At 38.2% G+C, this 27,372-nt stretch overlaps 2 protein-coding genes and 1 pseudogene across 2 annotated transcripts; 2 read left to right on the top strand and 1 right to left on the bottom strand.

Moving 5' to 3' along the window:
- Positions 1-17,848: 17,848 nt before the first annotated feature.
- On the bottom strand, positions 17,849-18,529 carry LOC149024358 (toMV susceptible protein tm-1(GCR26) pseudogene; annotated as a pseudogene).
- A 1,296-nt stretch (positions 18,530-19,825) lies between these two features.
- LOC149024359 (uncharacterized) lies at positions 19,826-20,392 on the top strand. Its single transcript, XM_089143459.1, has one exon. The coding sequence runs from the start codon at positions 19,826-19,828 to the stop codon at positions 20,390-20,392; it is 567 nt and encodes a 188-aa protein (XP_088999585.1).
- Positions 20,393-24,098: 3,706 nt separating this feature from the next.
- On the top strand, positions 24,099-25,516 carry LOC149024360 (protein pns1-like; the record flags this gene model as incomplete). The annotated part of the gene is made up of 2 exons (XM_089143460.1): positions 24,099-25,226; positions 25,358-25,516. Coding segments are annotated over 2 exons (1,266 nt in total), but the record flags the coding sequence as incomplete, so codon positions are not given.
- Between the last annotated feature and the right edge of the window lie 1,856 nt (positions 25,517-27,372).

The following is a 27,372-nucleotide window of genomic DNA, read 5'->3' on the forward strand; positions in this document are numbered from 1 at the left end:
AGCACTTCAACCATGGTCTAAAGATCATAAAAAGATAGAATAATGAGTAGATTAGAAGAAGAATAAGAGGAATCATACTCTAAGTTGATGATTGAGGTGGAAAACCAATAATTGGAGTCAAGGATCTTCACAAACACCAAGGAAGGCCCAAGAGAGTGTCACTTTTCGTTCTCTGGAGTGCCAATGGTTGGGGTAGACCTTCATTCACGAGTTCCAAAAAGGTAGGGTCAAAATGGTAAGTAATTTTGTGAATTTTCGAAATTCATAACTGTTGGTCGACTGGCTGGTCGACTGTCAGTCGACCAAGGCTTGACAACAACTTCAAGAGTGGATTTGGAAGGCCAGACAGATCCGAATTGAGTTGATTTGGAAGGCCAGACAGATCTGAATTGAGTTGGGTTTTGTCCTGCAAGTTAATCAACAAGTCTAGTTTCAAGAAATACCTTTGGATTGAGCACGAGGGTTCAATAGGTGCTTCAACTAATTCAATCTTCTTTGGTGCGCAGATTTTCACTAAACACTGACAATGTGCTCAAGTAAGGGGCATCATTGTCAATGTCCATAGGCTCTAGATCAAGCATCAAATCTTCAACTAAGAGGGCCCACAAGTCTCTTCTACCTCCTTTTTGGGTCTTCGGACCTACAATAGTACAAAATCCGGGCCAGGTCAGGGTTAGGATAAGGCCGGATTTTACATTTGCTGTCCTCACAATCAAGAGACTTTTTATAGGTCCTAGGCTTACATCCCTCAAGCTGGTCAGCCACATTAAGAGCATAAGAAATCAGATTTGGACCAGAATTAGATTCACACATATTAGCATACCTAGAAGGTCTCTTAATCTCTCTTTTAGACCTATCTCTAGCCAATAAATAATTATCTAATGGATCCTCATTTTCAAGCTCTTCTTTAACCTCCAAAGAACCACTACTAGTATCTAGATCATCATCCTCAACTTTAGGATCAGATTCATCAAACTCAGTTTCAGATTTATCCCCTAACTCCACCTCAAATATGGTCTTATCTAGGTCATGGGAGTTAGATCTAACACTAGATAAATCAATTTTCAGAAATTCAAGCTCATTGAACTTAACATCTCTACTAATTACAATCTTCTTTTTTTGTAAACACCAAAGCCTATATCCTTTAACACCTAAAGGATACCCTAGGAAGACACACTTCCTACCGCTAGGCTCAAGCTTACCCTTGTTTTGGTGAACAAAACAAACACAACCAAAAGGTTTTAATAAATTGTAATCAGCATATACATTACTCCACCTAAAATCAGGTGTATCAAAGTCAATTGAGGAATAAGGAGATTTATTAATGACATAACAAGTTGTACTATAGCAGCTTCAGCCCAAAATTTCTTACTTAGGCTAGATTCAATCAACATGCACCTAACTCTATCCATGATTGTCCTATTCATCCTCTAAGCCACACCATTCTGCTGAGGAGTATATGTGCATGTCCTATGTCTTGTTATTCCATGTTCCATACAAAAAATCAGAAACTTTTCATTCACAAATTCAAGACCATTATCAGTTCTAAGTTTCTTGATTTTCTTCTCAATTTGATTTTCAACCAAGACTTTCCACTCTAAAAATTTATCAAAGACAACAAATTTATCTCTAAGAAAATGCAGCCAAGTCTTTCTAGAGTAATCATCAATAATAGACAATAAATATTGGGCACTTGAAAGAAACAAAGGTACATTTGGACTTCCCCACAAATCAGAATGTATATATTCATGGACATGAGTGGTCTTATATGAAGAATGAGGGAATTTAGTCTTATGAAGCTTACCCATAGCACACACATCACAAAAAGTCAAAGGGTTGAACTTCTTAAGACTTATTTGGCCATTTTTATACAAGTGTCCAAGCCCCTTACTACTTATGTGACCCAATCCTCTATGCCAAAGCTCCACCTCACTAACAACCCCACTAGAGACTAAAGCAACCCCTAAAACCACACTTTCATTTAAGAAGTATAAACCATTCTTCAAATCAACAGTCAGTACAACACTACTACCCCTCATAACCCTAAGAGAACCATCCCTAGAGTTGTAATGAAAACCCCTAGAATCAAGTTGACTCAAGGACATCAAGTTTCTCCTAAGTCCAGGCACATGTCTCACCTTTTCTAGATCTCTAACAGTCCCATCATTCAATCTTAGTCTAACAGATCCAATCCCCACAACATCACATGCATGATCATTACCCATTAACACCTTACCACCTCTAATGGACTCAAAAGTGATAAACCACTCCCTTCTAGGAGTCATATGGAAAGTACAGCCTGAATCTAAGATCCAAGCATCATGATCACTACTAGGGGAAACAAGAAGAGCATCACTTGTCACATCAGCTACATGTGTAGCTTTCATTCTCTCATTTCCATCCTCATTTTGTTTCTTTTATAACCTCTCTCTACAATACTTCCTAATATGTCCTTCCTTCTTACAATAATAACAGATTCTTTTATTATTATTAAACTTTCCATTAAAATTATAATTTAAACTTGCATTACCATTCTTCGCAACAAACTTCTTCTTTTTCTTATTATTATTGAACTTCTTCTTAGTTTCATAAGCACTTCTATTTTCAGAATTGACATACAAACCCTCACTCACATGGTTTCCCTTCTTCTCAGTTTTCAACTCTATATCCCTGATTTTCAAAGCTTCCATTACATCATCAAGGGTTATAGACTTTCTACCATATTTAATAGCATTCTTAACACCAACATGAGAATCAGGCAAAGAATTCAATAATAGGACAGCAAGGGTATTATCAGTTAATTCCTCATCTAAATCAGCCAAATCACATGACAATTTATAGAATTCCTCTACATTATTAGTTAGAGTCTTAGAAGCATCCATTTTAAAACTAAACATTTGTTTTTTCAATAAAGTAACATTAGGAACAGATGCAACCATATAAAGTTGTTCAAGTTAAAGCCAAACCTGGGCTGCAGTCTTACAATCTCTTACCCTTCTCATAACAGTGTTACTCAAGTGCAAAATTATAGTGCTATAGCAAAGATCTTGCATATATTCCCTCTCTTCTTCAGTCATAGACAAAGAGACTTCTTTATCAGTCTTTAAAGCCTTATGTCATCTATTCTGAACTAGAATTGCATGCATTTTGTTCTTCCATACCATAAAGTCTCCCTTACCATCAAATTTCTCCAATTCATACCGGGTTGGGGCCATGACAAAAGAATAAAGTATATTCAATCAAATTATATCTAACTAATTAAATCAGTAACACACTAGATATTATCTACTTAACCAATTTCAAAATTTAAACAAAAATTTCTGAAATAAATAGTATGATAATATCAGAATTTAAATCAAGAAGACAAGTAATAGATTACTAATGAATCATAGATTATAAATCTCCAATAATAATAACCAAGAGTTATTAACAGTAAGCATAAAATAAAAACATATTACAAACTATATGCAACTTATAATCAGAAAATTAAAACATGATTAATTTCATATTATAAACATGAATTAAACATCTATTTCATACATCCAATCTGTTTTGCATAAAAGCCCCAAACCAATTTGAAGAAACCCTAAGGGCCGAACCACTATACAAGTCAGACAGCCAAATTGGATCTCAAATTCAATCAATAAACAAGGGAATTTTTATGCAAACTATACCAATTAGACATATATACAAAAGCCCTCAATCAATTTGAGTAAAACCCTAAGTTAGGGTTTCGGTCAGAACTAGGGTTTAGCAGAAAATCTGAACCGAAGCTTTAGATGTTTAAGAATGAATCAACAAAACAGCATATAGTAATTTGAAGCTAAAAAAACCACATACTAATAGAGTATTCTAGGTTAATCAAGAATTAACAAGTCCAGCCAAGAACCGAAACTATACTCTGATGCCAAAATTGTTAAGCAATATAACCTATACACAGCGGAATTGAAGTAAGAACTAAAGAAAGAACAAGACACTAGTAATTTTACTTGGTTCGGTCCTTAAGACCTACATCCAAGGATGAGTAGTGAACTCATCAAGACATGCAATAATCCAATAGTCAAGAGAAGGAGGTTACAGCACTATGAAATCTAACCAACAAGAGCCCAAGCATGAGACAAGAAGAGGATAATCTAAACAAGAACGAAAGCACCTGTTTACAGCAGTGGTTCTATCCTCTCTTCAAGGCAACTGAATACACCATATGCAGGGATTCTCTCACACCTTTAGAAGCAAGCAAGCTTCACTAATCACACTTCAATGGCTCTTGAACCAACAGCAAGCCCTAAGGCTTCTCTCGCAGACCAGCAGCAACAAGAACAGAGAAGAGAAGAAAACATAATGATCGAATGTAATCCCTAAACCCCCAAATGACAAGCATATATACATAAGGCTGAAAGGACAAAACTGCCCCTCAAACATATACATAAGACTGCCTTGTCCTAAAGAAGAAAAAAAAAGACATAAACACCCTTACATTATACAACAAGTCTAACAAAGATATTTGCACAAAAAGGAGTGAATTCAAAAGAACTCAGCAAGGCAAGTTATATACATAGCAACTTAGTAAAGCATGATAACACAACATACAAAGATGCAAAATGAAATGAGACAGACAATGCATGTATGAATCTAACTTCTATGTATGCTGGTCTCTATTGGCAGACATGCTTTAAGTCATAGCACCATACTTCTTTGGGTAGGTCTCAAATCACTCTCCCTCAACCATTCTGGTATCTTGGGTTCTCCATTGGTATTTGGTCCTGCATTCCTCGGGACATTCCTTGGTTGGGGTTTAGGTCACTGCTCTCTCACATCACCATTGATCTAAGTATTTGCGCATGTCAAGGTAAAGCCTAGCCAAATGCAAGTCATCTACTTTTTTATATCAACTTAGGGTTGGATACTTCCATTCCTCGCCTCGGGCAATCCTTTTCGGTACCTTTCCCCTAGAGTCAGCGTATCCTATGGCTACAACCAACTCGAACTATGGACTCACCAACCCTATTGGTCATCCACAAATAATAGACGGGAAGCTCTCATGTCCCATCACGGGTTGGATATCGGTCTTGAGAGCCCATGAGCCCAAGTCTACTAAATGCTACCCTACCAACAAATGGCCCCCACAATGTGATCCATGTCCTCTCATGGGTTGGTTACTAGTCTTGAGTGTGAAACCCAGCCCTAACCTTGACCCGGAAATCCTGTTGTTTGTAGGTCCGACAACCCGAATTAAAGCAAGAAGTCAAATATGGGCCATCCCAGTGGAAGACTTGGTGTTTGGCTTAGAATCCATGAGTGTTGATGACAATGTTCCATTTATGGAAACTGCACCCTAATGAAGATGGAATTAGTTGATGGACTTGGAGTACTCTCTGACTTGGTTCGAAGGCATTTCTACCTACTAGGTAAGTTACTTAGTGTGTGTGCAAAACCCCTTTATGTTTGGATTTGATCTGAACCTTCAATTCCCTGTTTTAGACTTGCTGTCCTGATTGGTCGACTCATTGGTCGACTGGGCCAGTCGACCAATGAGATCTAATTTTGCTAATTAGGTATTTGCTTGCTCTATTTAAGTCCAATCTCGAGTCTACTTCGTATTTTCTGCCCCCAAACTCTTTGGAACGAACCAGAGCGCTCTGCAAGTCATCTCCCTTGCATCCTTGGTGATTCTCTTGACGGATCTTCGTCAACTCTCGTGCATTTTCACAAAAAGGTATGTGATCATCCTCTTCTATGTTTAATCTTTGATTTTCCATTACTTTTCTTTCCTTTTTTGATTGAGGACAGTAGAGATGGTGTTGTATCTCTGTTGCAACTATCTCTTTACTCATTCCCTCTCTTTTCCTTAGGATCTAATGCTTGATGGATGATCTTCATCAAGATCATCACTCGCTTTTGAAGGAAATCATGCATCTATTCTCTTTCCTTATTTAGATTGATGTTCTTCAGCCTTAGCTCTATTTCTCTTGAGAATCTATGCATGCTGTTCATGAATCCTTTGTCATATTAGTAATCCATCATCCTATTGTTCTTGTCCATGATTTTTACTAAGAATTCTTCAAGAACCATGATTGATCTAATTATGGTAACTTTTTGTTTCCTAATTTGTAACTTGAAGACTTGTTATGATTAGTGTTTTGAAGTCCTCTATATACTAGCATACTACCCTTGTAATTTCCCCCTTGTTTGGTACCCTTTTGAACCACCAAATTCGGTTTTATATTCTAAAATCTCTAATTTTGAAGACCACTGTCTCTGTTGGTCGACTCATTGGTCGACTGAGGCAGTAAACCAATCAATCGACCAATGAGGACAACAACCTCATGTTTGGTCTATTTTGGATGATTTGATTTCTTTCCTTCTAGGTATCTTTCCTAATATGTTATATATAATTGTTTAGGACTTTCTTTCCAAGTTTAGACAAGGTCTTACTTGATTCCCCAAGATCCTTTGCGAGTTATATAAGGTAAGGATGGTTATTTCCTTAATTACATAGATTGCATGAATCTAGTTTCTATATTTAAATCTTTGGTTTATTTCCTTAATTAGATTCTTACAATGATATACTACTGATGCAACTACCTTGATTACAGTAGCATTACTTGTTTGTGCTAAATTGATTCATGTATGATTTACTTACCAGGTATATACAAGTTGGATGTTGTTATTGAATTCTTTCCATATAAGAAGTTACCATATATGTGATATGATGGAATTATGTTTGTGTATGATTAAGTATGGTTTGGAAAGGAGAGGTGTCCTTTTGACACTTCTGTCCTTGGACAACTACGGGAATATTATGGGATGTTTCTGAAGATGCCCTTTGGACACCTTCCTAAACTGTTGGATGACATATTAGGGCTGTCTAGTAGTGCTTGGCTAGGATGTCCTGTTATGTCAGACCCTAATCGGAGGGGTATTGAGACCGAACGACCCGTGGTAGCAATGGGGATTCATGGGCGCTCAAAACCGGTAACCAACCCGTGAGAGGACAGGAATCACATTGTGGGGCCATTTATCGGTAGGGTTGCATATGGATAGACTTGGGCTCTCGGGCACTCAAGACCGGTAACCAACCCATGAGGGGACGTGAGAGCTTCCCGTTTACCATATGTGGATGACCTATAGGGTTGATGAGTCCGTAGTCAGGGACTATGAGGACTCTAGTGTGAAGGATACCGGAAAGGATCGCCAGGGGCGAGGAATGGACATATCTGGATCTGACTTGATATAACTAAATAAGAGACTTGCATTTGGCTAGGCTTTGACCCTGACATGCGCCGGTACTTAGACCAATGGTGATGTGAGAGAGCGGTGACTTAACCCCCAACAATGGAATGTCCCGAGGGATTCCGGACCCACTACCAAAAGGCGTTGTGTGATGAGACCTTCCTAAAGAAGTATTGTGCTATGACTTAAAGCATGTCTGCCAATAGAGACCAGCATACATAGAGTTAGAATCATATTGCATCATGTGTTTCATATCATATAGCATTTTACTCTACTTTGAAATCCTGCTATTTATGTTATTATGGATTAACTGCCTTACTGGGTTTCTTTGAAACTCACTCCTTTTGTACAATATCTTTTGTTAGATTACTCTATAGGTATTGATGACTATGAAGGTCAATATGAGGAAGCACAAACTGAAGAGGCGTACTTCACGCAAGGTGCTGGCAACCATGAAGATTACATTGAGGATTCCTCAAGTGGTCTTACTTGTTACCAGGATTAGCCCTACTGTGGAATGGAAACGTCTGAGCGTCATTGATGAAGTCTATGTTTATGAAGACGTTCTCTATAAAATGGAATAGACTTTAGTTTAGTTTATTTTATCTTTCTTTCTTATTTTAGAACCAGATGTAATCTTTCTTTTGACTTACGATCTACTTTTCCGCTGGTTGTAGAGTGAGATTCCACCTCACTTTACTTATTGATTTAGACATTTAGATTGTCTTTCGTACTCTGATGATATGTGATTTATTATTTGGATCTTTTGTTTATCTTTTGTACATTGATTATTTATGTTCATGATTATGTTATTGTCTATGTGGGAGGTTGATTACCTGGATACTTGATCTTCGGGGCTGTGGTTCACACACTCGGGTATGCCAGGTAGGGTACCAGCTGGGTGGATGTTACATTGAGCGCCCATAAACCCACATTTGCTACCATAGGTTACTCGGTCTTAATACCCTTCCGAATCGGGTCTGATATAATAGGGACATCCTAGCCAAACACCGCTAGACAAGCCCTAGGTATGACGACCAATAATCTAGGAAAGCGTCAAAGGGCACCATCGGAAATGTCCCATACCATTTCCACTGATGTCCAAGGACATAAATGTCAAAAGGACATTCCCCAATCCCAAATCATACCTAATCAATCACATTCCCAATTCAATCATATCATAAACAACTAATGTGAAATCCAGCCCAAACCTAGCCAGGTCACCCTATCTGTTTTGGGTAAAGAAGGGTTAGTTTAAATGTTGACTTTAAAGTTGGACCGTGATTTCAGTTTTGTTTAATGTTGACTTTGAAGTTTGACCGTGATTTCAGTTTTACTATCTTTGATAATCTTAGGAAGCCATGTCAGACCTTTCTCTTAGGGTTGATCCAATGTCCCAAAATGAGGGATGATGTCTTTGTGGGCCATCTCAGTAGAAGATATGGTGTTTGACCCAAAACCCATGGATATTGATGATGGTGTTTCCTTATGGAAACTTTAATTGATTTGGTGTTGAACTACTCATTGGTGAAGAAGAAATTGGTTGATGGACCTAAAGCTTAGTTGGACCTAGTTTGAAGACATCCCTCCATACTAGGTAAGTAGTATGATGCGTTGAAAGAAGCCCATCCAAAAATATTGAAGTTAGGCCCATTAAATCCCTATTTTTGAACAAGCTGTCTAGGCAATGGCATTTTGGTAATCTTCTGTTTTAAAGGTTTTTAAAAGCTTTATTTCTTTTAATTTTGTGGTAAACAATCCCACTAGGTTTCTAACTCTCTACAGAACGTGGAAAGGACCTTAGAACTTCCTCTTTGTCAACCAATCAATCAACAGGGTCAGTTTGGTCAGTTTGGTGAAATCCTAGTAATTCTTGGACTCTGTGTGCTATTTAAAGAGGGGGAACTCCATATTTTTCAATCCCAATCTGTTCTAAACCTTTGGAGAACGTGGGAAGAGCCCTAGATCCTCTCCTTCGAAGCCAAGAAAGACCCTCAAACATCTGTTCAGATTTCTTCATCGGTTTCTCTTCTAAAAGGTTAGTATTCAATTCGTTTCTTTTTTAATTCATTCTTTCTTCTCTACTTCTGATATTCTGATTATGAGAAGGGTATTACACTGCTGTAATGACCTCTTCTCTAATTCTTTTAGCCCTAGAGTGAATTCCCCAATTCACTTTATGTTCTTGAAGCCATATGGCGATGATTCTTGAATTTGATTCCACCAACAATCTTGATGATACTTTCCCTGAATTTTCTACCTATCTTTATGATTGTGGGGAAGGTCTCATACTATTACCATAACCTTCCCTTGTGTCCTCATGATTGAGGAGTTGATCCTTGTTTTTCCTTGGACCAATTGGCAACCCTTCTATTTTCTATTAATTCATTGGATCCTCCCCAAGACTTTCTTTATTATGATTTCTTTATCTTTATTCCCTAGGGTGAATCTTTATTCTCCCTAGTCTTCCCATGGGATATTAGGATTTATTTCCTTTGAATTTATTTACATTATTTTCTCTCATTGGTACACCCTTCCTATTTCCATTCTTGATTTTGAAATATTAATGAGATGTTCCTTTATCTATCTTGGGTTGTTTTTGTGAGAGTTTATTATGGGTAACTCTCATGGGAGGTAACCAACTCTTATGAGAGGTAACCATATCTGAGACCCTAATGTTCTTTTATCTGTTGGAAACTTCCCAACACCTTTTCAGATTTTGCATTCTTTGTTTCTCTTTTCCTAGGGTGAATCTTGATTACCCCTAGCCTTTCCATGAGAGCCATCAGTTTTGTTCTGAATCTGCGCACCGAAGAGGGGTGAATTAGTTCAAATACCTAATGAACTCCTGTGCTCAATCCGAATATATTTCCCGAAACTAGACTTCGTAATGGACTTCCAGGAGAAAACCCCACTCAATTTGACCCCATATAACCTTTCAAATCCCTGTCCGAAGTTGCTGACTATGTCTGTCAATCCTGCTTGCGCATCAAATAAGATGAGATTATTTGGTGGACCTAATGAACTCCAATTCTTGATCTGAAAGTATTTTTAGAAACTAGACTTCTTGATTGACCCGTAGAAGAAAACCTCACTCAATTTGACCCTGTATAGCCCTCCGAATCCCTGTTTGAACCTTGCTGTTCTGCTTGGTCGACTAATTGGTCTACTGGACCACTCGACCAAGCACTCGACCAAAGGGTTTGCCAAATCCAAGAATTTGTAATTTTTAGGGTTTTTCACTTCTATTTAAACCCTACTTCGAGTTTCTTAGTTACGGTAGCCTCCTAAACACTTTTTGAGCGTGAGAAGACATCTCCGAAACTCTCTCTGGTGATTTCGAACAATTCCTCTGCAGATCTGAAACCTCTCTTCTTTGATCTGACAATTCAAGGTTAGTATCTCTTCTGAAATTCTAATTATTCTTTCTTTGATCTTGTTCTTGATTGAGATCAGGAAGTTGATGCTGCATCCTTGCAACCATCCCTTCGTGATCTCCTTCGTTTCTTTGAGATCTATGATCATCATCATGATCTCAACCATAGCCGAAGATTTTCTTGAAACCCTAACCCTTGTATCATCCTTCTGGAAAATCTTGGTAACCTCCCATACGAGGGAAACCTCGTGGGCAATGTTTCTATTAACCTAAATTAGGTTTCCTATGATTTTCTTGTTGCTTTTGACCAAACAATTTATTCCCTTTCATTCTGTAATCATAACCTTTTTATGGGAACCATAAGGTTGAAACCCTAATTTCTTGGGTCAAATCAAGAACCCATATTTTGACCATGACTTGATGATTTTATCTTCCCATATGATTCTAATAAATCCTAGGAAGTTCCCCTTCGAATTTCGGATCAATCCGACTTCAAACGAAGAAGTTATGGCCAAAACAGTTTTCACTATTCCGTACTGACTTGCTTGGTCGACTGGGCCAGTCTACCAAGCACTCGACCAAAGGAGTCAGTAGCTTCGTTTTTGCCGAATTGATTCGTTTGCTCTCTGATCTTTTAGGCATCTTTCCTAATGTTGTATCTATGATTGTTAGGAGTCTATTTGCTAAGTTTGGAGTTGCTCTCTTTGGTTTTGGATCATATTATTCGATAATCAGGTAAGGACAGTTGATTCCTTAACTACATAGGTTGCTTGTTCTCTGATTTCTACTTTGCGAAACTATGATTTTACATACTGTTATTGTATTTTAATTCTGATCTCCTACTGTGAGAACAGTAGCACTTGTTTATGTTATCCTTTTCATTATTCATATTATATGAGTTACTTATTACTGCTTAATCTGATTTTGCTTTTACATTCTCTTGTATATGATGAACTGTTGATTGTGTGTGTCATGACTGATATGAGAATGTGTTTGCTTAAGTTTGGTTTGGGATTGGGGAGTGTCATTTTGACGTTTCTGTCCTTGGACATCGGAGGGAATAGTATGGGATGTTCTCTGAAGATGCCCATCGACGCTTTCCTAAATCAATGGATGTCATACCTAGGGTTGTCTAGCAGTGTTTGGCTAGGATGACCCCTGTTATATCAGACCCGATTCGGAAGGGTATTGAGACCGAACGACCTGTGGTAGCGAATGTGATTCACGGGCGCTCAAGACCGGTAACCAACCCATGAGAGGACCGGAATCATATTGTGGGGACCATTTATTGGAGGGTTGCATATGGCTAGACTTGGGCTCATGGGCGCTCAAGACCGGTAACCAACCCGTGAGAGGACATGAGAGCTTCTCGTTTACCATATGTGGATAACCGATAGGGTTGATGAGTCCGTAGTCCGAGTTGGTCTGTGCCATAGGATACATGACTCTAGTGTGAAGGATACGGAACCGAGTTGGTCGGTGCCATAGGGAAAGTATCTGGATCTGACATGATATAACTGACTAGATGACTTGCATTGGGCTAGGCTTTTCCCTGACATGCGCCGGTACTTATGCCAAACGGTTGTGAGAGAGTGTGTTGACTTAACCCCCTGCCATGGTTTGTCCTGAGGGATGCCGGAACCTTTACCAACTGATGATGAGTGATTGAGACCTTCCCAAAGAAGTACGGTGCTATGACTTAAAGCATGTCTACCATAGAGACCAGCATACCTAGAGTTTAGATGCATACATACATTATCTGTTCCATATTGCATTGCATCTTGTTATGTTTTGCCGCATGTTATTTATGTTGTTATGGATTAACTTGCCTTACTGAGTTTCTTTCGAAACTCATTCCTTTTTGTACAATCTGTTGTTAGACTTCTCTACAGGTTCGAATTTCTTTGACGGTCCATATAAGGAAGCGCAAAGTGAAGAAGATGAAGACTGAAAGAGAAGAAGAGTTGACTGAAGATGTGGAATAGTTTTCTCTACATTCTTCTAGACGTATCTTTTACTTTACTTGTATTAGCTTAGAGCTTTACTTAGATTTTGATCTACCTTCCGCATGTGTTTGTAGGGTATATTTCCGCTATACTCTACAGTTGTCTTTTGATTTGGTATCTTGTTATTCCGCACTCTGATATTCTATAGTGATCCTTCTGAGATCCTTTCTTGACTTTTATTATAAATTACTTGAACATTATGATTTGTTCTTGCTTTTGATTATGTTATTGTGCGAAATGGATATGATCGTTCCTAAACTTGATCTTTAGGGCTGTGGATCACACTCTCGGGTATGCCAGTTAGGGTACCGGCTGGGAGGATGTGACAACTAATATCTCATTATATAGAAGGTTGCACAAAGACATGATTAATTGAATAAGTAACATACATGAATAAGAATCTGTATATGATCAAGTAATAAAAGAAATACATGAGTAAGGTCCTACTGTACTTACAACAGTAACATCATAATTAGGAAATGCAATAACAGTAGCAAATCCATGAGTTTTCCAATTTAGAAACTAAAATTCACACAATCTAAGTTAATATGGAAACAACTGTCCTAACCTTAATTAGCTTCGATGAAAATCCAAAGATCAAAGAGAATGGTTCCAAAGTTAGCAAATAAACCCTAAACAAGCATAGATACATCATTAGGAAAAAGGCCTAGAAGATTAGAAGTCAAACGGATTAAATTGGACGAAGAACATAGCTACTGGCAGCCTTGGTCAATTGGGTGGTAGCTTGGTCCAAACAATCGACCAAATGAACAGTAGGTAGCAGAAATCAGAATTTTTATCCGAAACTCATCTTCCGGGATTCAAAACACTTCGAAATTTCAAAGGAACATTATAACAATAATCTAAGAGTAACTAGCATAGATAGACACCAACAATGGTCAAAAACAATACTTACTAATTTGGAAACATAACTTTTTAATTTGGTAAAAATCATAGTTTTTGATGAAAACAAGCTATGAACTCAAGAGAGGAACTAGAGATGATAAGATGTCATTCTAGTAGAACATAAACAGTAGATCATACATGAGTCTAACATAAAAACAGATCTAACATACTAGAGAAATCAAATCAAAAGAATGATCATGGCTTCATGAAGAAATCATAAGAATCATGGCTATGATCAAGGATGAAGATCATTGGAATGAATGGAGATTCATTCCCAACCTTGGATACTGAAGAAGAGGTGTTTGCAAGGAAGCAATACCTTCTTCATAATCATAGTACAGAGTTTAAATCATGCATAAGTAAATCAACAACAAGTATGAGAGCTTACTAACCTTTGATTGAAGAACAAGAGATGAAAATTTGAAAACTTGCAAGTAGATCTTTTTCAACACCAAGAGAGGCTTTGAGAGGGGTTCTACACGTTCTCTAAGGGTTTTAGAAACAAAAGAGGCTAAGAAACACGTAGTTCTAATATATAGAGCACCAAAAGACCTAAATAGAGGATCTTCAAAGATTTGGTCCCTGTTGGTCGATTGGTTGGTCGACTAGCCCAGTCGACCAAGCATTTCAGCAAGGCCTAAATAGAGATATCAAGGTCCAAACATCTTCCAAGTCCAATGGGCTTCTTCCAACTCAACATATGACTTACCTAGTATAGAGGAATGCCTTCAAATCATATCCAACTAAGCTTTAAGTCTATCAACTAATCTCATCTTCATCAAAGTGCAGTTTCATTTCCAAATCTGCCAAAGCTTCCAAATATGGAACACCATCATCAACTTCCATGGGTTCCGGGTCAAACACCATGTCTTCCACTGGGATGGCCCATAGTTGACTTCTTCCTTTACTTCGGGTCTTCGAATTTACAAACAACAGGGTTTCCGGGTCAAGGTTAGGGTTGGATTTCACACAATAATATCTAGAAACTCAACTACTTTTGTACTAGCATTAGCATTAGGGAATGAGGTAGACAAACATTTAGAAGGGAGCCCCACAACCCATGGGATAGTCCAAAAATGGGTCTCAAGACTCAAGCTCGGCTTCCTATGGGCCAAAGGTGAAAGAGAAGGGGCTACCAAAGAACACTTATCTAGTCCATTTCCTTGTCATAAATGGACCATCCATTTCCTTGTAGATGTGCGACATGTGTCCCAACATCACATCAAATGGTTGAAATCCATTTATAAGTCACATCAAAGAGTTGTGATTAAATTTAAAAAATTATGTGACTTGTAAATGGATCTCAACCTTTTGATGTGATGTGGAAATACATGTTACACATCTACAAGGAAATGGATGGTCAGGATATTAGTTCGGCTATCAAAAAGAGGCTATTTCAAATTCTAGGCTCCCTCTTTTTAAAGGTTTTTGGTCAAAAAATGAAGTAATGGAAAAATACTTTCCTTTTAAAACTCTCACCCACAAACTAAGAATTTTTTCTAGTACATTTCCTTGTGTGGATGGGTGACATGTGTTTTAACATCACATCAAGAGGTTGAGATTTATTTACAAGTCACATCAATGAATTGTGATTAAATTAAAAATAAGTTTGATGTGACTTGTAAATGGACCTCAATCTTTTGATGAGATGTTAAGATACATGTCACACAACTACAAGGAAATTGATGATCCATTTCCTTGTTAGAAATTGACTCGATATCAGTCCACAAACTATGGGGTTCATTGATCAGTCTCCAAACTTGCTTAGCTATTAGACCTTGGTAATGAATAGAGGCCTTTCTAAACCCAAACCCCTCATGAGTTTGGGGTAGGCAAACCCTGTCCTGGCTAGCTCTTAAGAGAATGATTAGATGTGTTACCTGAACTTACTGGTAATAGAGTCAAGCTTTGAACAAACCTGCTTTGGAAGCTTAAACAAGTTCATAAAGAAGGATGAAGTTGCTGCCAAAATAGATTTAGCCAATACCTTTCTTCCTGCAAAACTATGAGAATTAACTTTCTAGGTGTCTAATTTTGCAAAGTGAATTTCTTTCTGGTTAAAGTGATTTTGCTATATTCTCATTCATTCTTGTGAAATTTCATCTCTCCTTTTTTTTTCTTCTTTTTTTTCTTTTTAAAATTTAAATACAATATCTTTTTAGTAGGGATGTCAATGGTTCAATTTACGGAGGTTTCGGTTTGTGCTTAATGATTTCAGGCTAAAAAACACCAAGCCAAAACACGGATCATTTGCAAAATAATGGGTTGGATTCGATTTTCAGTAGGTGCAGTTTGGATTTAGGTTGACTAACAGTTTGGTTTCGGGTTGGGGTGTTTTGAGACCATATACCAACCCGTTATCAAACCATTATAGTCCATTTTGAATTAAAACTCACGTAGGTCTTGAACCTACCTCTTGGACCTAAGTTCCAAAGAAAGACTTTTTCGTGTAAATAAAAATTAACATTAATAAAAATGGGTAATACAACCCTAGTCCGGCCAACATATAAGTTGTACTAGTATATATCACTCAGTTAAAGGTTGGGTTACTTGTGCAAGAAGTGTCTCTACTTGGGGCGTAGCTTAGATTATAGAAAGCCATCTGAAAACGCTAGAAGCACATGTGAATTGTCGAGATGGAATTGGGCAATCATGTTTTGCTACCCACTTATTTTAATCATTTTTAACAAATATGATAATGGATAAAAAGCTTGAGTAAATAAACCCTATGACATTTATAGGAATCACACTTTTGTTTATCTATTCATCAGTTCATGAGGAATTATAACAGGCTGATAATTTAGTACGGTTTGGTCCTGGTCCATCCGGTTCAAGCTAATGTGCCACAAATGGGTTGGCCGAAACAGGCCCAAAACCGTTATGTATTTTGACCCCTTAGCACATAACCCTACCTATTAAGCTTCGGTTCGGCTCAATTCTGGCTATAACAAGCCTGTTTGGTTTAGTCTAACGGGCCGATCCACAAATTGACACCCGTACAAAGATAGAACATACATCTCTTAAATCACCTGACCGGATTCAAATCCTCTGCGGCGCGTGTCAGAAATCAAAATCCCAGCCGCACGAATTGTGTCACTTATTTTCAAGTAAACCGTTTGCAAAGAAAACGGTCGGATGTACTATTAAACCAAACCAGGTTAATCATTTAAGAAAAAGAAAAGAAAAAAACCAGAATCTGCATTGTCTTCTTTGTCCAAACTCCGCGACATGCATCAACAGCCTTCTCTCTCTCAACACACGGATTTTCATCCATGTTTTCATTTCTTTCTTTCTCTCTCAACATGGATTTTCATCCATGTTTTCCTCTCTCTCTCTCTCTCTCTTTTGATTATAAGGCCTGTTGAAATATTTTTTCATTGTTCTAATTGATGGATGAATGAATCGAAGATCCACACCGGTTGAAGACTTCGGCAAATGATTATGACCGAGACGATGACAATGCTTGATTATGATGACACGATGGAGAGAGCCAAACTTCCTGAATCGGATAGTATTCTCCATAACCTATCTCCTCTAATGCATTTTGTTCTGTACTCTCATTGTTTTATTTGATAGCTAAATGAATAAAATGCCTTGAATTTGCATTACATTCAATTTGCTTGCATCTATACAGCCTAAATCTTCACTGAGGAAACTCATTGTAAAATTGGTAGGATACTAGCCTGGATGCCTATAAATTGTTTGATGAAATGTTTGTAAGACCTGTCTCTACAATGTAAAGATATTGATAATAATATTTTGTGGAGTTTTTTTTTTCCTATCGTTGATAATGAGTCCTTAGCTCCAAATGGAAGAGCACCTGGAGGTAAACCAGGGTATGGTGGTTCAACTCCATCCGAATTCTTATATTATTGTTCTCCTATTATTTATTTGTTCATTTTCTTGGAGAACCCGAATACCCTGCCCCCTGTTTTATTAAATCAACAAAAAATGGTGAAATTTCTCACAGATTTTAGCTAGTCTTTGAATCATGATCATGACTATGAGAATGGTCTTCCAAGCAGTCTTTACTACATGCACATGCAAGTAGATGGTTGCTACGAATCATATGATTCCAAGTATTAGATACAAGTTTCTCGGAATTGCTCTTTCAAGATGACCCGCCAAGACTCTATTACGTTGCAGATCTGTCTGCAAACATTGGCAAACTAAACATACCCCCTCCCAAGGATTGCAATTGTGGATGCTCCAGCTCTCAATTTTGTGTGTATAAATCTGACCCCAATTTTGATACAGGTACAAGAGATCGATGAGGTTATAATCCAAGAAAGGCTTCATTTTTTCTTGCAAACAAATTGCATCCTCTTCATTTAACATACTTAATTTCAGTTTCATAAATCTTGCATTCTTTATCAACCATTTGACCTTGGCCGACAATCGACATGCACCACCGAGAACGAATTTCAGATGACAAAGTAACAAAGACATACAGGTCTAGTAAATCTTTTAGCTGCACTTTTGGTTGAAAACAAGATTTGCACAACTAAAGTACCTGTATTAATCCAACTCTTACCAGATCCTCCATAGCTCTTCCACCAACCCTGGTGGCATAAAAAACCAATGAGTCATAACCTTCTTTCAAAAGTCTTTCCTTGACAAGATTTACACATGGAGTTGTCACCCCGAACATGGTTCCACCAACTGTAGGTTTTTCAGTCATCTTATTAGAATCTCTAACTCCCAATAGTCTTCCAACCACCATTCCAGAGAAAGCAGCTCCAGCGTTTGATAGAACAGCACGACTTACACTATTTATCCCACATATATCTACCACTGATGGGAATAGTATCAAATTTGAGGTTCCAATGTAAGGAGCAGTTTGTCCACTAGCTATGGTTGATACAATAACCTTTGGCACTCCAATTGGAAGAGACCTTAGAGAAGAGGATAATATGGATGTTCCACCGCTGCCTCCAAGGCCTATAGCTCCACCAAGAACATTATCTTCTCGAGTTTTCTTCAAGTAACTTTCAAGGGCTTTACTCATGATGGCAACTGCCTGACCCTGTCACTTGGAAGGTGCTTCAATATTTGCTCTTCTGATCCAAAATGAGATGACAGAGTCTCCTTTCTAGTCACAAATGGGAAATCCTCCACCCTTTCCGTGTCCTCTTGACCAGTAAAAACATCAACCACTATCACTTGAACCTGCCATTTCCATAAGCAACTTAAGAGAGAGCAAAATTAAATTCCCCTGGTATAATGCAGGGGAAAATGAGACCCTAGAAATATAGAAGTATAAATACAAAATATGTTAAGAACCCAAAGAGTTCTCATATTGATATCCAACTAATATAAAGCACGCAGTTTCAGCACCTGAGGTAGGATTTAGAACTATTTTCCTTTTATTGTGACAAAGATAATATCCAATTTAGTTTTGTCATATACCTAATATATCAAAACCAGATATGAACAAAATAAAACAACTTTTATAAGCAACAGATACACAGGAGAACTGGCTTGCAAAACTATGTCAACAATAAGAGGGAATTTTGTGTAAATCAGTAGAGATTTTAACATGGATTCATGGTCACAATGACAATAATGAGATAAGCTTGTATGAATACCATGAATTTCAAAAGAATTGATGGGTTTTATATTTGCAATGGCTCTTTTATTCAGTTCAGTGACTGATCATCAATAATATGATACTCTTAGACTAGATTAGTACAATACGTACCGCATTCGAAATGGGTGTATTGAGAATCCATACTCTTTGGTTTCCATGTTTAGTGAAATGGTAATAAATTTCATTTGGTACAACCAGAAGAAAGATCTACCATGCTTTGTAACGCCAAGGTTTCCCAGAGTAAGGGTATAACTTTCCACTGCATTCTCACCCAATGGCCTGATCAGTTGTCCAAATCACATAAATCTGGAATTGGGCTTCCTCCATTTTTCCAGGTTGTACAATAGGAATCAAATTTTGCCTTCACATATGCACTTTGGCAAGAGGGAAATTATGCTACTTAACCATCAGATTACGGATAATATCATAGTGGCTCATGAAATATTTCATTTCATGCATAAAACCCGATGTAAGAAAGGGTTTATTGCATTGAAATTAGATATGTCTAAAGCATATGATAGGGCTGATAGGACCATCTTAGTAAAATTGTTTCAATTTCTTGGATTTGATGATAAGTGGTGTCGTTTAATTGATATCTTGATTTCTTCCCCCACTTTCTCAGTAAAGGTTAATGGCTCTCCTTACTCGTGGTTCTCGGGATCCAGAGGGTTACGCCAGGGATGCCCACTAAGCCCATACCTTTTCTTATTAATCATGGAAGTTCTGTCCCGACTTCTGGATGAGTACAAATCATTAAACCTTATTAGTGGTATTAGAGTAGGAAGGGGGGCACCGGATATTACTCATCTTTTCTTCGCAGATGATACGTTCCTTTTCTGCAAAGCTGATACTGAAGAAGTGTTGGCGTTAAAGGCAGTACTGGAACTTTTCTCAGATTTGACAGGGCAAGAAATTAATTTTGAGAAAAGCGGGGTACTATTTAGCCGGAATGTGCCAAGAGAAGACAAAAATACGATACGTTCCATTCTAAGAGTATCAGAAATCAGAGGGGAAACGACATATCTCGGCACTAAACCTACGGTCGGGAGAGGAAAGGCAAAAACTCTGCAGAGTGTTATGGACAGAATGACCAAGAAGATGGCAACCTGGAAAGCCACAAATCTCTCCTTTGCGGGAAGAGGTGTTCGATACCAGACAGCTTTGCAATCTATGGCATTGTATCAAATGCAGTGCTTGAAATTCCCTAAGACAATATGTGCAAAAATGGATGCAATCTGCCAAAGATTCTGGAATGGACAACCAACAAGAAAAAGCAAATGAATCTTATTTCTTGGGGAAAATACTGCCAGCCAAAAGCCCTGGGAGGGATGGGTTTTAAAAGAATGGAGGACTATAATAATGCTATGTTGCTAAAACAAGGATGGAAGATTTTAGCTCAACTTGATGCGCTATGGGTCAAAATTATGAAAGCCAGATACTTCAGGAATCAGTCTCTTTTTGACCCAAAAGTAGCTGCAAATAAATGATCATGGATATGGAATAGCATTACATGTATAATTCCTCAGTTAAAAACGATGGTCAAACGAAAAGTCGGGACAGGAACACAAACCTCATTCTGGTTTGATCCCTGGGAATCTTCACAAATGCCGAGTTTGACATCAACACAAGACTTCTCTACCTGGCCACGACAAGCAACTGTGGCAGAAGTTCTGAGCAATATCCAAAGCATCAACAGGGAGTCATCTGAATCTCATTACTTTCACAACCATGCTTTAACATTACCAATTACCCTGACGGACCAAGATGATTCATGGTCCTCTTCTCTTTCTCCAAATGGAGAATTCACAGTCAAAAAAGCCTTCAGTGAGATAATCTCACAGCGATTTACCTCGAATGGGTACCAATTTATGGATTGGTGGAACCTCTTTTGGAAATTGCCAATTCATCCAAAGTTCAAGGTGTTCTTCTGGCGCGTCTTGAATGATGGATTACCTGTCTGCTCAAAATTAGCCAAGTGGTCTCATTGCCAACTAGAATGTGCCTTATGTGGGGCACTGGATGAAACAATTTGGCATGCTTTTATTTCATGTGAATGGGCAAAAAGAATACATGCTGCTGAACCTTTGGGATTACGTACTAAAAATTGGAGTGACTCTTCACTTCTAAATTGGTGTCATAATCTCAGGTCGCTTTTGACTAAACCCAAGTCAAAATGGTTTCTTTCTGTTTTTATTATCTCATGCTATTACATATGGTATGAAAGGAATCTGAAGGTCTTCCAACAGAAAAATCCTAATCCCGTCAGCGTCCTTAAAAAATTGAATTATTGGATTGTAGCTCTAAAGTTACAAGAGGATGAAGTTGGTTTCCACAAACCCACTTGCTCAACACAATGAGGGAATAATACTAGACAGAAATTTTTGCTATAATATACCAAGAACTAACAATAATGTTTTAATGTGTGCAGGGGTATCCCAACAGCAATTAGGGACTGTAGCATGGAGCGTTGGGATATATAGAAATGGACATATACAGTCCATTGATTTTGGAAGTATGCAGCTGACAGACACACTAGAGGCAATACTTTTTGGGATCCAAGTTGGACTAGATAATGCAACAGCTCAGGGTTTTGATATAGATGAGATCTGGAGCAACCTACAAGAGCTACCAAATCTCCTACCAAAACTAAATTTTGGGATAATATGGCCTCTAAATAACATAACTATGCTAATGAAAGTTGCTAAGGCAACCCAGTCTGTAATATTTGATAAATTCACATCCCCAATGCTCCAATCTTTTTTTGAAGAAGCAGCTATATCCTTATCCACCACAATGGATGAGGGTACTGTTTCAAACATCTATGGTTGTAAGTGTTATTAGTTTTAATTGAATATTTTCTTCTATCAAAAAAAAAAAAAAAAACAAAAAAAAAAAAAAAAACAAAAACAACCACACTTTTTAACACCCCCAACCCCAAAAAAAAAAAAAAAAAAACACAAAAAAAAAAAAAAAAAAAAAAAAAAAAACCAACCCCACCCCAAAAAAAACACCCACCCCCCCACCACACACAACACCCCCCCCCCCCACCACCAATTCCCACTTTTTACCCCCCCCCCCGATCTTCCACAATGAGTTATGTGCAAATTTAAGGATAAAATTCCTAATTACCTTAAGGAACTCAGCTACGAAACTAACCATTTAATAAGGAAATCAAACTCCGTCACAATAGTAATGAACACATGCTTTCTGCTATAGTAATTGGGTGCATAACCATTTTCTTTTCCCTTTCACTGTATGTTTTTACATTTGGATCAAAGATTTCACGCTGCTGAATTCAAGTTCCACTTCTTGCCAAAAGATTTAACCAAATCCACTGATCTTCAGACCTGAATTCTGTCTTCAAGTCAACTGCATAACTCATGACTTGAAATCGATTCCAGAAGTATCAAAGATTGCTGATAAAGATCTAGAATGGTTCAAGGCTGGATTTCAATTAGTTGAGATTGGTCTAGTAGAGTCATACAACTCAGAATCCGGATGGAGTCGAACCACCATACCCTGGTTTATCTCCAGGTGCTCTTCCATTTTGAGCTAAGGACTCAGTATCAACAATGCGGAAAAAAGAACACCACAAAATACTATTAACAATATCTTTACATTGTAAAGACAAGTCTTACAAACATTTCACCAAACACTTCATAGGCATCCAAACTAGCATCCTAACAATTTTACAATAAGTTTCCTCACTTGAAGATTTAGGCTATATAGATGCAATCAAACTGAATGTAATGCAAATTCAAGGCATTTGATTCATTCAGCTATCAAATAAAACAATAAGTGTACAGAACAAAATGCATCTGAGGAGATAGGTTCTGGAAAATACTAACAGATTATGGAATTTTGGTTTTTCCATCTTGTAGTCATAATCAAGCATTGTCGCCGTCTCGGTCGTAATTGTCTCGGTCGTAATCATTTGCTGAATCTTCGATTCATTCATCCATCACTGATTGTTAAATCTTCGATTCATTTATCCATCAATTAGAACAATGAGAAAATTTTTCAATAGACCTTATCATCAACAGAGACAGAGAGGGAAAATATGGATGAAAATCCGTGTTAAGAGAGAAAGAAAGAAATGAAAACATGGATGAAAATCCGTGTTGAGAGAGAGAGAAGAAGGAGGCTGTTGATGCATGTCGCTGAGTTTGGACAAAGAAGACGATGCAAATTCAGGTTTTTTTTTTTCTTTTCCTTAAATGATTAATCCGGTTTGGTTTAATAATACATCCGACCGTTTTCTTGCAAACGGTTTACTTGAAATAAGTGAAACAATTTCGTGCGGCTGGGATTTTGATTTCTGACTCGCGGCGCACATCGGGAGCGGCCGCTGGATGGCCGCTCCTCTGTGCGCCGAGGATTTGCACCCCACCTGACCTGTATCAATACTTTGATACGGGATACTTTTAACATTTTAGTTTGTAACCACTCTCGCTCAATATTATAAATACATTTTTTGACTTTCTATGAGTAATTTATTCTTATTAATATTATGTTTATTTATTTTTTATTTATTAATTTGGAAACAAAAAGAATTGGAGTGGGTACTGGTAATTCTTAACATTGCCTGAAATGTGCAGCAAATTTGCGTGCGCGAGAGAATTCTTCTTAGGGATCACTGAAAAGTAGGCACCCAGAAAGCGATACAAAACTGGAATTCAAATGTTGAGTACGGATCAAGGAAGGAAGCTAGTCATCGTCATCAAACGCCAAGATTCAACCATCTTCCATCATGCTTCAATAATCAAATTTAAAAGGAAAAACCAAAGTCAACCACCGGATCGGTTCATTTCATATTAATCCTTCATCCACAAATCCTTCCTTCAACCACCACCGCACCAAAGAGAAGAACAACTCTTTTATCATTTTAATCACAGACCCATTCAGTTCTGATCAACAGTAATCATTTCTCATGATCTGTTCTTGAATTTTGGAATCCTAAAATTTCCAGGCAAACACCCAAAGGTAAATCACGGCAGGGCAAATCGGAACCAAGCTGTTTCTCATCTTCTTCTACACCCATCTATTGTTCATCAATGTCTTGATCGCCTTCCTCACCATCCGGAGCTTCCTCTCTCATTCAATTTCAGATCGCTTGTCCCAACCTCTTCACTGGTACCTTCCACTGCTATCTTCCATCGCATCCTCTGCCATCGTCGCATTTATATGGCAGCTCTTCACCCTCAGCAAACCATCAAGAACCATAAAGGCCTTATTTTTTTGGCTAAGCCCTCTATTGACATTGGCTGCCGGAATCCTCTTGGTAGTTCTCAGCACCACCGGTAGTTTGGTAGCCGGCGTAGCTGCAATCGTTTTTGCAGTTGCCCAAGCACTCTACGCCTGCTGGGTTTCGTCCCGAATTGATCATACAATTAAGGTCTTATCACTCTCCTTCAGGGCACCCACTTCAGGGGCGACCAAGTTCATCGCTTTATCGATCCTTGTCAGTGCCATTTACTCCTCTATAGCCATCTCCGGCATCGGCGGCGCCACCGCTGGAACTGGGTTTCTCGGCCTCCCAAACGCCCTCTTCATCTTGGCCATTCTACTCAGCCTGGCATGGACGATGCAAGTAATTAGGAACATTTCTCATGCTTCTATCTCCCGTGTTGGGTATCTCTACTTCGCTTATGGGAATCAATTCCACACATCTCGAGCTTATCATGACACGCTCAAGCATTCCATCGGAAAAATTTGTCTGGGTTCTGCTATTGTGCCAGTTCTTGCAATCATACGAAGCTCGGCCAGAGCAATAAGATTGGCTGAAGGGGACACAAATGAGATGCTCTTCTCTTGTGCAGATTGCTACGCAGGTGTTGCTGCTAGGCTTGTGAATTATGGGAATCGATGGGGATTTGTTCATGTTGGTGTCTACAATAAGGGATTTGTGCAGGCATCGAAGGATACATGGGAGATGATTGGACGAGCCGGGCTGGAATCGCTAATTGACTCCGATCTCACCGGGTCGTTCTGCTTCCTGAGTGGAGTTGCAGTGGGATCGGTTTGTACGGTTGTGAGTGGATCCTATGCGCTCGTCCTGGGAAGCAGCTATGCTACTGAAGTCTCACTTTGTGCCTTTTTGATTGGTTATTTCATGGTAAGTTCAACTTTTATCTGTCTTTTTAACAGACCGATTTGATTCAGTTACAATGGTTTTCAGTTTTTGAACCCTAGACCAATTAACTTGCTAATTCTCTAATTTCATAGTTTTGATGTGTAAATATGCAGTGTAGGATTGCCATGTCATCGCCTCAAGCATGCGTGTTGGCATACTATGTGGCATACGCAGACAACCCACAGAGCCATGTGTTCGATTCAACCATCCCAGATCGTCTGTTGGAGCTGCAATCGCTAGCACAGACCTAAAGTCACTGCCTTACCTTCTTTTTTTCCGGTGAAACTGAACTTAGTGCCTTTGGCATTCCTGTTTGAAGATGGCTGGCAATGGATCTAGAAAATAAAATTATTATTATTATTATTATTATTATTATTATTATTATTATTATTATTATTATTATTATTATTATTATTATTATTAGAAAATTTTCATGTGTGGGTCTCCTTAGTAGACTACAAACTAATGTTGAATCCCCTTAGTGTAATATATTATGTATGAGTTATTAATGTAGGGCTGATTAAGTAGTAAGATCCATACTTCTCAGTAGAGAGGTCATGGGTTCGACCCTTGCGGATAGCATCTCTAGTATTAAAAAAAAAACACAAGTTCCAAATAAATAAATCTATACATATACATACTAGTAAACAGTAACACGGATTTTTATTTGCGCTGGCAGCTGCTACCGACGGCTGTGATTTTGCCACATCATCGATATTTAAACGAATAGTTGAGATTCAAACAAGGAAGGTTTATGTATCAATATTAATTTTTTTTAATTTTTTTTTTATTGTTTAAGGATTAAATTTTCTTAATTTACAAACCAAGTCCCTCATTCATCGATTACCCAAAATCCTATGTCTCTCATTTTGTCTTCTCATGAGAAACCAAGGCACTCCGGTGACATAATCCCATCACCGGACTACCAGAGCTTCGAAGGTGGGTGATGACCGAAAAAAGTTAGAGAAGACGCCACGAATCTTATCCGCAGAAGCAGCTACAGAAGTACCATCGTAGTTGGAGATGACGCAATCTACTCGAACCACAACGTTGTCGACTTGAGGAACCAAGTCATGGAATCTACGAGAGACGACACAGCAGCGACTCAAGGCTTTGACATCTCCGATCTTGTTGAAAACTATGAGCAAGAGAGAATCTGGCAACTTGTCGAAGTGACTGATCTCTGTTTCCAGTTCTGAATCCAACGTCGCCGGATGTTGGTCTTGTTCTGGCCATATCCGATCCGTGAGATCTGGTCGAAGGGAAGACATAAGGAACGAAACAAGAGAGAATGAATAACCTAATAAAAAGCTGAATAGCTGATCTCAATGATGACACAAAGTAACCATAATTCCTCAGAACAAACCCTAATCTCCTCTCCTTATACCGGGGGAAAGGAACGGTTTCTCCTGCAAAACTTAGAGCCGTCGGAGACGAGAAATCAATGATAATACAAAGTAACCCTAATTCCTCAGAACAAACCCTAATCTCCTCTCCTTATCCCGGGGGGAAAAGAACGGTTTCTCCGGCAAAACTTAGAGCCATCGAAGATGAGAAATAATCGAGTTAGAGAGACAGACATGGAGAGAAGAGCAGATGAGAGAGGGCAAGGAGAGAAGCATTTAACAGAGAGCAGAAGGTGTTATGATCGATTACGTTAAAAGATAGATTTTCTTCTTCTTCATCACCCACCTTCAAAGCTCCGGCATTCCGGAGACTGGATTATGTCACCGGAGTGCCCTAGTTTCTCGTGAGAAGACAAAATGAGAAAGATGATTTTGGGTAATCGGTGAATGAGGGATTTGGTTTGTACATTAAGAAAATTTAATCCTTAAAATGTAAAAGAAAAAAAATTAATATTCACATATAAATCTTTCTTGTTTGAATCTCAACCATTCATTTAAATATCGATGACGTGGTGAAATTACAGCCGTTGGCAGCAGCAGCCTGCTACTACCGCAAATAAAAATCCCATTAACACACGCAAATGCACGTGACTATAAGAAAGAGATAAGGATGTAAATGGATATGGATAAAAATATTCAAATGTAGTTTGAATATACGACGTCCAATTAGAGTAATTATTGTTAGTTTAATGGAATTATTTATTATTAATGAATGTTAATGA

This window comes from Hakea prostrata, chromosome 2 (assembly GCF_041222555.1).
Source record: "Hakea prostrata isolate BN-2017 chromosome 2, UWA_Hpros_2, whole genome shotgun sequence".
NCBI classification, from domain to species: Eukaryota; Viridiplantae; Streptophyta; class Magnoliopsida; order Proteales; family Proteaceae; genus Hakea; species Hakea prostrata.

What these genes read in the sequence shown, in the direction of transcription:
- LOC149024359 (XM_089143459.1), top strand. Translation starts at nt 19,826, where the DNA reads ATGGAAGTTCTGTCCCGACTTCTGGATGAGTACAAATCATTAAACCTT.